The sequence below is a fragment of the Sitophilus oryzae genome, unplaced genomic scaffold (assembly GCF_002938485.1).
Source record: "Sitophilus oryzae breed Bouriz unplaced genomic scaffold, Soryzae_2.0 scaffold_1508_pilon_pilon, whole genome shotgun sequence".
Classification (NCBI taxonomy): domain Eukaryota; kingdom Metazoa; phylum Arthropoda; class Insecta; order Coleoptera; family Curculionidae; genus Sitophilus; species Sitophilus oryzae.
In genome coordinates, this window is record NW_022146179.1 from 2,839,749 (window position 1) to 2,852,458 (window position 12,710).

The window sequence follows — 12,710 nt, forward strand, 5'->3', positions numbered from 1 at the left end:
ACTGCAATTTTTCCCCATTTAACCGACTCTCTATCTCCAGTAGTTTCCGATATACCCATAGAGAACATCGTAGGAAACTCACCCTGTATAGTATTTAGAAACTAACTAGTATTATTATTTGACTAGATTAATTTGATTAATAAAACTCGATTAATTTAATTTAAAATAAATTTGATCAGATTTTTTTTTCGTATATTCTACTACCAGAAAACCAAAATTATATGATAACGCACTTTTCAACGAAGTTGAAGGAAGATATAGTGTATATATCACAATACTTAATAGAATTACTACAATCAGAAGAAAAACAAAAAGAAAAAATACCCAAATACCTTCACCTACTACTCATCTACAAAATAAACGAATATAATCTCTTATAAAAACACTACACAACTACTTCTTCACTACTTCAACCACTTCTACACTGAAAAAATTATCAAACTTCCTAATTAATCAAACAAAAAGAAAAAATAACCAAATTATCCCCTCACCTACTACTTAACTGCAAAATAATAAACTATAAAAACACTACTAAACTATTTCTGGTATTCTACACTAAACATTATAATTAAACTTAATAAAATTAATCTAATTTTACACTACAACCACTACAACTACAAAGAAATAAGAACATTTTTTAAAACTAGAAGAAACGGAACCTCGATACGTGCAACCAGTATAATAGATCAAGCGGACAAAGAATATAAAATGCTTTAAAAATGTGCATTCAGAAAGAAAAAATATCTCGAAAATTATCTAAACAAACATTTTTTTTTTCTTATCAGTGAAAAGCATCGGCCTCGTCGGCCTTGCGAAATTTGTCGGGTATTTACAATGGTCGAATTGTATAATTACCAGCTTTTATAGCATATCTAATAGATAAAAAATATCTGGTCGATTAGTAACCAATTGGCACACTCCGAAAATTATCGATTTTTATTTTCTCTGTTTTTATTGGTCGCTTCAAAATTCAGATTAACAAAAAATATTTTTCTGTAGTAAAAGACTGTGAAATACGCCCCGCCATCTGGTGCTTTACATCCATAAACGTCTTAGGTTGAGCTACTTTAAAAATTCATATACAACGATCATACATACATATCTCGTGTTTCCCCACTTGTGAACATATTGTTCACTGTTAATACACTTTACACTATCTACTATAAATTTTTGTGTCCAGACTTGACACTTAATAGAGTAAACAAAAAAATGTAAAGTGTCAATTGGATTTCTAACTTGATCTTCTAAGCGAATTTCTAAAAAATCTATTTTTTTAGTTAATGTACAGAAAACGGCATAAAAATTAGATACCACGGTGTAGATTATTTTTTGTGCTCTAGCTAATAGTATAAAAATTAAAAATGGCAGCCATAAGAAAACAAAAACTTGACTTGTTGTTCTGCGAAATCTAGAAGGCTTAGAAATTTTTTGAAAAGGGCATTTAATTGGCGGAGGTCAAAAATATAATCCTACCAACTTAAGTTGCAATAGACACAATAGTTCTAAAGATATTGTCATTTAAAACAAACGCATTCTTTTCATTTTTTTTGACATAAATCCGAAACTAATCAAGATACCGGGGTTTCCCTCATAGGTAATTGTCAAACATCTAATTACACAACTTTTGTCCCATTTAACCGAATTCGTATCTCTCGTAGTTTCTGAGATGCCAATGTTGAGCATTGAAATTGTCACTACCCTATATAGAGTTATTTTCACAGCTATGACACGTTAGACGTTTAGGGAGAACCGGTGATAAGACTGTTTTGAACATTTGAATTTTTACATAAAGGCATCTCCTTCATCTGTCAAATTATTTTCAGCATACAGTGTTACCGCTTCATACTAAAAGTGGTAGCATTTTTGTTATTTTAAATGGAACGCCCGGTATATCATTATATTTTTCGAGAAACTACTTTCATATCTCAAAACTATACTAACCTATACCAATTTGTAATAATTTTCGAGATAAAAAATAAAACATGCGTAAAATTGATAAAAACTTGATCTAGAATAAGCATTGGTTAAATCATAAATTCGGCATATTGATCATGTCTCCTGAAAGTTTTGTTTTTTGACTCATGTAAACACTTGTCTTGGTTAATTGTTCAGAGCAAAATGAAGTTGCCACAAATATTTTGCAATTTTTTCAATTATCGTTACTTTTTGATTTTTGATATTATTGTTCTTAATGACGAGGTGGCTTTGGTGATTATTGTTGTGTACGATTGAATATGGTTCTTAGTGTCGAATATTGTGCACAAGTTATTGATCTTGTTGAAGATCCTTGAAGAAGAATGGATACACAACACAATATATTTGCAGCCTCATTAACAGATAGGTTAGGTTCAGTTAGGTGGAGGCAATACAAAGTAAAGTAATTGTTGTATTTTTTTTGTTTGTACACCTAGTTATTTTTTTTTTAATATCCTTAGATTTGTTAGCGGTAGTAATATTTATTAAAACCCAATCCTGTATCGTTACATTTTAACGTTTTTTAAATTTTTAATACAGAGTTCTAATCAGTATCGATATGATATTACGATAATAGTCACCAAAGCCACCTCATGATATTGAAAATAATATCATAAAGTAATAATTGTTGAAAAAATTCCAAATTGTTGGTGGCAAGTTCATTTCGTTTTTGAAAATTAACCAAGGCATGTACTGACATGAGTCAAAAAACAAAATGCTCAGGAGACATGGTTATGATCGAAAAATAATGTTATAGGAAAAGTTAGTCACCAAATTATTGCACGGGGTGTTTCAAAATTAGGGTAAAAAGTAACCCTTCAATTAACCCTGTATAATAAGGCAATTATTAAATTTTATTTGAATTATACTTGAGAAATTTATATACAGTTTGCTAAAAAAATCATGAAATTTTTTTTTTCTCAGAGGAATGTTATATTTGATTTTTTCCAGAGCATTCTGAATCTGGAAATTCTTCTACATTTGGTTCCAAATATTGTACGGGAGGATATGTTATGGGATCCTTGGTGAACAACGCAAGTCCATTTCTGTTTCCTTGCACCATTGAATATAGGTGGGAAAAATAATTTTTTTTTATTTTATTACAAATCAGTCTAATTGTTTGTTTTTTTCTAGTTTGATATGCGCTGTCATTCTTTTTGAAATGTGGAAACACATGGAAAAAGAAGATGAAGAGAAACATTCTGAACCGAAGAAGCATAAGAATCGCGTGGGTATGTATTTTAAACTTGTGATTATTATAAAAATGTATTTATTTATATTATTTAATAATGTTTTCGTATTATACATAAAGTAAAAAAAAACATTAGATTAGCAAAGTAACAAAATTAATATAAAAAATCATGAGATTGCTAAATTATGCTTTTTCTTTATTTGTGATAGATTAATAGACATACATGTTGATTTGTTTTGATTCAACATACCGGTTGCGTCTCAAAAGTGGCTCACCCCCTATTACTTTTTTATTTTTTCAGATAAAAAAAACGGAATTTGGTATGTTAGTATATGATATAAATTAGGATTTATTGACATATTTAATTGTTTTCGGTCACCTCCTGTTTCACAAGAAATGATTAAAATTTTTGATTTTTAAATGGAACCCTCGGTATTTTTTTACTTTGTTCAAAAAGAATTATAGAAAATGACACTCTGAATCGAATGACATATCATATGTCATCTTTTGACATATTCAAGAACAAATTGTATTTTAAATTTCAATCTAGAGTAATTTTTAATCAAGGAGCCCTGGAAAAATAGATTTGATTGTCTAATGTTTTTAGTTTCTTGTCCTGGTCGGTTAAAAGATGCACAAATCATTTATTTCTAATCAAATCTCAATTTTTTCAAATGGAACGAGGGTGGCTCATTAGCATATTTGAAAAAAGCATTTTTTACGAACAATTTGATACCACACACTTGGTATTTCGAGTTAAATAGTTGTTATGAACCGCATGTTAAAATTTCAAATAAACCATATATGCGAAAATGTCAAAAGTTGACATATGATATATTCTATTCAGAGTGTCTTTTTCTATCGAATAAAGTAAAAAAATACCCAGGGTGTCACTTAAAAATCAAAAGTTGTAGTAATTTCCGGTGAAAAGGAAGTGACAAAAACAATTGAATACGTCAATCAATCCTAATTTATGTCATATATTAACATACCAAATCTATATTTTTTATCAGAAAAATAAAAAAATTAGAGGGGGGAAATAGGGCGTTAAATATTTTTTTTAATTTCTATTTTTTATTTTGCTTTTCTATTTTTTAAATTGCAATAATAAAAATAATACCAACTTATACAGAGTGTCTAGAAATTAATTTTTATTTTTTTTTTAAATCATAGTTGTCTTTTAAAGCTAATAGTAATCATGTTTTAGTTCCATTTGGAAAACCCTATATTAATAATATTGCTAGCCCATTTGTTCACAAAAAGAAAACTATTTAAATCATTTCAAAAGAATAAAGAGTATAAGATTACTTAAATATACCACCATTATTTCCGCCCAAATATTAATTAATTACATACTTAATTCTGTTAAAAAATAAAAATGTTAATAAATTATTCTAAATAAATGTGGATTTCAATCAGAATTAATAAATTATAGATGAGAACGTCCCTGTTGTTATAAATAAGCATTCGTCAAAAAATGACATAAAATTTAGAAGCTGTTACTTTTAACCACATTGTCTAATACACATACAAAATTCAGTTTTTTTAGTATTTGGAGCAATTATTTATTAACCAAGGCAAATGTAGTTCGAATACTGGGATCATATTAATTGATCCTCTTTTACAAATATTTAAATAGTTTTTATTTAAAAAAAATAAGCGAACTATATGAACAATATTAGTATCTGTACTCTTTGAAAATTGATAAATAATGAGGTTTAAATTACAAGAAAATACATGCTCTGCGAAAACTTGAAGAGATAGGTAAAAAATGTTATATTTTATGTTTTTTATCTGCTTCGTACATTTTGGGTACATTTATTTTATTTTTATTGTCATGCTCAGTTTTTTTGCGAAAAAATAGTAAAAAAATCCCAAATATCTCGGAAAATTTAAGTCTCTCATGAATAAAAATTACGACTGTTCTTTATTATTTCCCTCTTTATCATTAGTTTTTTACTCGTAGTAGTGGACACTGGACATATTTTGTTGATTATTTTTGTTGTTTGTTCTGCTTCAGAAAGGGGAAATAACATAATTTAATATTTTTAACTAAAATAAATATTTGGAGACAAACGTGGAAAACACATTTTAGCTTTAATTAAAATTACATTACATATATTTATATTTTCGTTCGTATTTGCAATCTGTGCTAAAAATTGTGGAGTTTTATTTATATTAACTTATCTAATATACAGGTTGAGTTTTCTACGATGTTCTCTATGGGTATCTCGGACACTACTAGAGATTGGGAGTATTTATATTATTTTTATAGAATTTTACTTAGTTAGCCATGGAAACAAGTTCAATCGTCGATGCTTACAGAAATGTCAAACTGTCACATCCAAACTTTGTAAATTAGAATAAACTAAAATTGTAAATATGAATTTTTCAAATGAAGAAAAGCGTGTAGGTTAGGTTAGGTTAGGTTATTGGTTATAGGTTAGATTATTGGTTCAACTTTTCTTGACTTTGTCTTGACCATACATTTTCGAGGATACGTTGACCGGTGAATGTTGCGTTTTTTAGAGAACGACAAGACATGTTAGAAAAGTTAAATTTAGTTATAGCCAATTCTTATCTTTCTTGACCAATTTCACTTAGATTGCATGACATTTTTATTCTGTTTCGATTTATAACTTATATTATATAAAAAGTCAGAATATATTATTAAACGGTTCTTTACAATTTACATTACACAACCTAAAACTTAAAACAATAATATCACTACATACACTTTAAGTTATTTTAGAAAATGTTAAAAAAATCCGCCGTTCTTTTGACTTGCATCTTTTTAAAACTGAATTACTACCTATTCTCACAGAAGGACCGGTCGACTTAATTAAACTTCTCTCGTACCGCCACTTCAAGTGCCTCTGTTAATTCATAAGTATTTTTGTCAACCTTATTTTTAACCATACCACATAAATTAATCTAAAATGGATAGGTCAGGTGATCTAGGTCAGGATCTAGGACCACCTCTTTCTATCCCTGAGTTTGCATAATTATGATATAAATAATTTTTAACATTTCTTTCATTATGGGGGTGTCATAATGAAAGTCATGTTGAAACCATTCTATTGATGCGCGAGTGTCTACACGCTTTTATTCATTTGAAAAATTCATATTTACAATTTTTGTTTATTTTAATTTACCAGTTTGGATGTGACAGCTTCACATTTCTGAGAGCAACAGCGATTGAACTTGTTTCCATGCCTAACTAAGTGAAATTGTTTCAAAATTAATAAAACACATATTATAGTTTATATCGTTAAAAAGCTTAAAAATGGCGCCTTTTATGAAGTCATGGCCAACTATAGTTTCCATAAAAAAACATGTGTTGTTATATGTCAAAAATTATAGACTTTAAAAACAAACGGAGAACACAATTTCATTAAGGATGTGATTATCTACAACTTTTATCTGAAAACTTTTTGTCTAAAATAGATAATAATGGAATTCGGGACAATTTTTAAATAGCTGAAATTTGTTTTTTTTCGAAATATAAGCTATGAAATTTTTCAAAATCTGAAAGGCGCATATTTATGACCCTACAGAACTGCAATTCTTTCCCCCTTTAATCGACACTCTATATCAAGTAGTTTCCGAGATACCCGTAGAGAACATCGTAGAAAACTAACCCTGTATGTTAGATATGTGTATTCACCATACTCAGTCTAATAAACAACTTCGCTGTAAAATCAACAGGGGAGCCAATTTTTTGACAATTCAAGATCTTCTACACCCTGTATTTCTGAAATGACGTTATTTTAGAACACGTACCCCTACGAACTTCTTTAATTATTTTTACCTGCAGAATATGTTGACGAATAACGCTTTATTGAGCCACCTATTAAATTTTCTGTGTTTGTTTCATAAACATCTTGAATAAGAAAAAGTATCTATTTTTTTATTTTTAGACCCATTTGAGGGAGGAAATTCTGGATATCATTTTACAATCGACTGTACCAATTCGCATAGAGGACTCTTTGCAGGTAAAATAATGAAAACGTTAGACGTTTATGGAGAACCGGAGAACCAATTTTTTTGAAAATTTGTATTTTTTCCATAAAGGTACCTGCTCCATCTGTCTTATTATTTCCAGTGTTACAGTGCTGCTGCTTCGTACGAAAAGTTATAGCATCTTTTTCATTTTAAATGGAACACCCGGTATTTTATTATATTTTTTGAAACTACCTCCATATCTCAAAAATTTTCTGTTATACTAACCTATACCAATCTCTAATAGTTTTCGAGATAAAAATAAAACATGTGTAAAATTTACAAAAACATAATCTTGAATAAGCATGGTTATTTCATAAATTCGGCATATTGAAAGCTAAAATTTGGTTTATTGGTTAAGGAAAGTCGACATATTCGATCTGTCTAAATCAACTGATTAGATATCAAACAAGGAGATGCTACCACTTTTCGAATGATGCGGCAACACTGTAAGGCGGAAAATATTTTAGAAACATGAAGCATGTTCCTTTATGTAAAAATCCAAATTTTCAAAAAAAAACTATCATCGATTTTCCATAAACGTTTAACATACTATCGCCGTGAATTGCTCTATACAGGGTGTACCAGGCTGAGCGTGCATTAGAACTTTCTAGAGAACTACAATATCTAGATAGGATATTTTTTGCACATTACTGTTTCACAACGAGATCTATAGATAGATTAAAAATATTTTTAATATGGTGGCACTTCCGGAAATACCGGAAAAAACAACTTTCTTATTTTAAATGGGTACCTCCATTTTTTATTATATACTTAAATTTTCTCTAAAATTTTATGAATTTTGATATCAAACACTCTATACCTAACATTAACCGTTTTTGAAAAAAAAATATTTAAAATTTTTGGAGGAAAAAAACTGCCTGTCAAAAAAACCTGTATAGCCTAAACGATAAATTTAGTGATTACCACAGCTAGACCTGTTCGATGTTGAGATTTGAACACCGGTGTTAGGTGTTCATGACTACCGGTATTCTAGTCGGTGTACCAGTGTCAAAACCGACACCGGTGTTCATTTCAGCACCGGTGTTTATCTCGACACCGGTGTTCATCTACAACACCGGTGTTTATCTTGACACCGGTGTTTATTTCAACACAGTGTTTCTCTCAACACTTCTTTATGTTTTCTTTATTTTTTGTTTGTTATGTTTCTCTATGTTTTGTTTTGTTTTCTATTTGTTTTTGATTAAACAATTTTTTACTTTATAGTTGTTTATCTGACGTTTCCACTTTATTTTAGTGATTAGTCGGCCAAAAAAATTATATTTAAATTTGAAAGCTTTAAGTCAAAGTCGGGGCGCTTTAATAAACGATAAAAATAAGCACCGATACAACATTATTATTATCAGGTTTATTTTGAACTTATTAATTAACATTATTTCTCTTCTTTAACCCGTTTACCAAATACCGGTGTCGATATCAAAAACGGTGTCGTAGTCAAAACCGGTATCGAAATGAACACCGGTGTCCAGACCAACACCGGTGTCGAGATGAATACTGGTGTTGCAGATAAACACCGGTGTCGGCGTCAACACCGGTGTCGGCGTCAATACCGGTGTCGGTATCAACACCGGTGTTGGTGTCGACACCGGAACACCGGATAGCCTATATTTGGCCAACTGTGTCAGCCCCATACCGGTGTTAAAACGGTGTTCCGGTGTTTGGAACAGGCCTCACCACAGCCACTGTGGCATAAAGAGAAGACATGTGGTTATCTATTTCAAAAATTAAATTGGTCGAATGTCATAATATTAGCCGTAGCTGTCATTTAATTGAGCGATTAAAAAATTATCATAAATCTTTTTTTAAATGGAAACACAATTTTTTTTATTTCATTAGTGAAAAGGATTTTCAATTTATTACTTTTTGATTATACATGTTCCTATACCTAAAATAAATTGTTTTTAAGTTATTTAAGATTCAGTTTTAAAGCGTAATTTTTTCTTGATTTTATCTAACTTCCTTTGACATTAAGTGGTAAACCATCAGAAAATTTATTTCTTCCTGTCAAAAAACTAATTATTTGAATTTCGTATATTATGAATACTGCTTTTACCAGCAGCTTTATAAAGTGTATTTATAAAAATATATCTGGTATTTTAGTGATAGTTAATGGCAATATGATATGGCCAGATATAGTTTTACATTGCGTGACGTTTAAAGTTCATAAGCTACTGGTTAAAAAACAGAAAAATATACCCTTTGAAACTAAATCTTAAATAACTTAAAAATGATTTATTTTAGGTATAGGAACATGGAACATGTATAATCAAAAAGTAACGAATTAAAAAACATTTTTACTAATGAAATAAAAAGGGGATTTCCATTTGAAAAAAAAAATTATTTATGGAAAATTTTTAACAGCTCAGTTCCATGACAGCTACGACCACAGAATACCTAGCTACGCAACAGAAGCCTCTTTACATGTATAAAACTGTAGGTAGCAAAAGGAGACAGGCTTTAAAAGCCTGTCTCCAAATCAGATATTTTGATGTGGTAGTTTCGCTACTACATAATAGAGGGCAATAAATTTAAAAGAAAACAGTTTTCTACAAACAAAATTTAAAAGAATTTTGTGCAGTGTTGCCATTGTGTAATTCATATCGTAATACTTCCTGATAAAGCCTACCTTCAAATTTGCTACATCATTTAAACATATTAAAATAGATCAGAGCTGTTTTTTTCAGTTTGCCATGTTAGTTGGAATTAAATCTTATGAGCTAAATTACAATCACTTCCTGACGTTTGATTGTATAATTGAACCCTGAATTTTCATTGTAATTCGGCGACAATATAATAAGTATTGTTCTACTATCATCCTCATTCCTGACAAGTTCATATCGTATAATCGGGAAAAAACGGCGTTAGCGATAGCTATGAAATGAATATCGCTGTCATTTTATATGTAAATTTATATGGGAAATGTCATCGATCGTCCTTTTCCAGCCAACTGGACGCCGTTTTTTTCAGAAGCATATCAAGTGATACCATAATATAGTACTATATTACGATACATGGTGTTCGATTGGGCTTAAACTTGGTATACTATATCTTCAGTGACATTGTAATATCATGGTACCATGAAGCATATAAAGTGGTACCTTCTATAGTACCATATTTGATGACATAGCAATATTAAGTACATGGCGGCAATAGGGCTTAAACTTGGTATACTACGTATTTTCGGTGACATTATAATATGATGATACTATGATGCATATCATCTGGTACCATAATATAGTACCATATTATGTACATGGCGTTCGATTGGGCTTAAATTTGGGATACTACGTATCTTCGGTGATATTGTAATATTATGGTACCATGATGCATATAAAGTGGTACCTTAATATAGTACCATATTTCAATACCATTTCCTTGGCGTTCGATTGAGCGCATATTTGATATATACTTGCGTATTTTTGATGACATTGCATTATTATGGTACCATGAAGCATATCAACTGGTACCATAATATAGTACTATATTACGTACATGGCGTTCGATTGGGCTTAAACTTGGGATACTACGTATTTTCGATAACATTGTAATATGATGGTACTATGATGCATATAAAGTGGTACCTTAATATAGTACCATATTACGATACCATTTCCTGGCGTTCGATTGGGCTCAAACTTGGTATACTACATATCTTCGGTTACATTGTAATATGATTGAACTGTGATGTATATAAAGTGGTACCTTAATATAGTACCATATTACGATACCATGTCATGGCGTTCGATTGTTCTTAAATTTGGTATACTACGGATCTTCGGTGACATTGCAATATTATGGTACCTTAAAGCATATCGAGTGGTACCATAATATAGTACACTATTATGATATTATTTCCTGGAGTTCGATTGGGCCCAAATTTGGTATACTTGCGTTTCTTTATAAAGATTTGTTTAATTAATAATTTTAATTTATTTTACGAATTTTAATTTATTTTAATTTATTGTTCGATGTCGTGACAGCAACTTTTATGCCGAACTAATATATTATTAATTGTACCTGTGTCACTTTTAAAATCTACCTAGGTCTATATAAATAACGTGGCAAACGGAAGAAATTTGTTATTATAGTATTTTTTAGTCAGTTAACATTTTTTGTACTGCATTTTAATAAATTATTTCCATTATTATTAAACTTATATTTCATTACTAACGTTCCAGCATTAATAAATATCACTATCAATCGCCCTGTCTATTATTAATTTTAAAGGTAATTAAAGGTATTTTCTTAGTTAACATTATAAGGTAGTGTATATAAAAAATGTATATGTTTTGTAATAATATACTTAAAACTATTTTAATAGCCAAAGGAATAATTAATATAAGTGTATCTGACAAGAAAAGATGAATAGAAAGAAACGCATACTGCATTATACATAATAAAAAGAATGGGATGCCATTTCAAGTCTTTTTGAATCTGGCAACAGTGCATATTTAGCCGAGCTATAAGGCCGTCGACGAGCCGTCGATCCAAAACCGAAAGTTCAAAATTTCTAATTATATTCTGATTATGACATTGTCGCGCCATCTAGTATTCTATTTGTGCAATTTTAGCTCTTTCATTTCAGTATTTTTCTGTAGCGTAGCTAGATATTCTGTGCTACGACCAATATTATATGACATTCGAACAATTTAATTTTTGAAATAGACAGCCACATGCCATTTCTTTATGTCACAGTGGCTGTGGTAATCACTAAGGCTGTATTCCATGGTACAAAGAAAACAAGGTATGATCGATAACGGCTCCTATTTCGTTAAGTTTACGGATACCACCTGTGACGTCATGCGCTTTACAAAAAAATATCCATATTGTTCAATTGCCACTAATAAAAAAAGACCTAAGATAGGGAAGAATTAGGACATAACCCCAAAAGTTATGTTTTGACATCGAGCTTGACATTTGAAAAATTATTTTCACATTTTGACACAATCAAATTTCACAGATGATACAATCTGTTTGACAATTTGAAATTGGCGCGCAGGGCTTGCCGACCAATAGTGCCGTTTATCACCTGCGACGTCGTGACTAACTTGCGCAATATCATACCTTGTATTCTTTGTATCATGGCTGTATTCTGTTGCAAAACCAGGCGAACCAGACTGGTAAACTACGGTAAAGAGCGGTTCCTGAGAAACATCGGTTTGATACGGAACATCAAATGTTGACGTTTTCTAAATTTCAATACCTCTATTATAAAATTTATCTTTTATGCATTTTTAATGTACCTATTCTCTGCTTTTACGTTTGCTTCTTCTTTTCAGTGGAGTTTAATATTGAAAAGTACTTTATTAATAAACTGTTAAACTCGTTATACAGCTCAAGTGAAGATTTGCACAAATCTAATCAATAGTTATATTTTTATAGCTTACAAAACATTCACGATTACTACTTGTTGTCTTGTTTTTCATGTTTTTTTAAATGTTCCTGACTTTAAGCAACAATGGCTGCATGATGATAAGTTTAAATGGCCCTAAAAAGTAAATCTATTTATTTAATGAAATTT

The 12,710-nt window shown here is 30.1% G+C and overlaps 1 protein-coding gene across 1 annotated transcript in view; it reads left to right on the forward strand.

Moving 5' to 3' along the window:
- The window catches only part of LOC115878411 (proton channel OtopLc-like), an 81,980-nt gene that overhangs the window by 63,452 nt on the left and 5,818 nt on the right, over positions 1 to 12,710 (forward strand). The window contains exons 10-12 of the mRNA XM_030894924.1: positions 2,926 to 3,046; positions 3,109 to 3,206; positions 7,087 to 7,161. Coding sequence (XP_030750784.1) covers positions 2,926 to 3,046; positions 3,109 to 3,206; positions 7,087 to 7,161 — 294 coding nt within the window. The remainder of the gene's footprint in view (positions 1 to 2,925; positions 3,047 to 3,108; positions 3,207 to 7,086; positions 7,162 to 12,710) is intronic.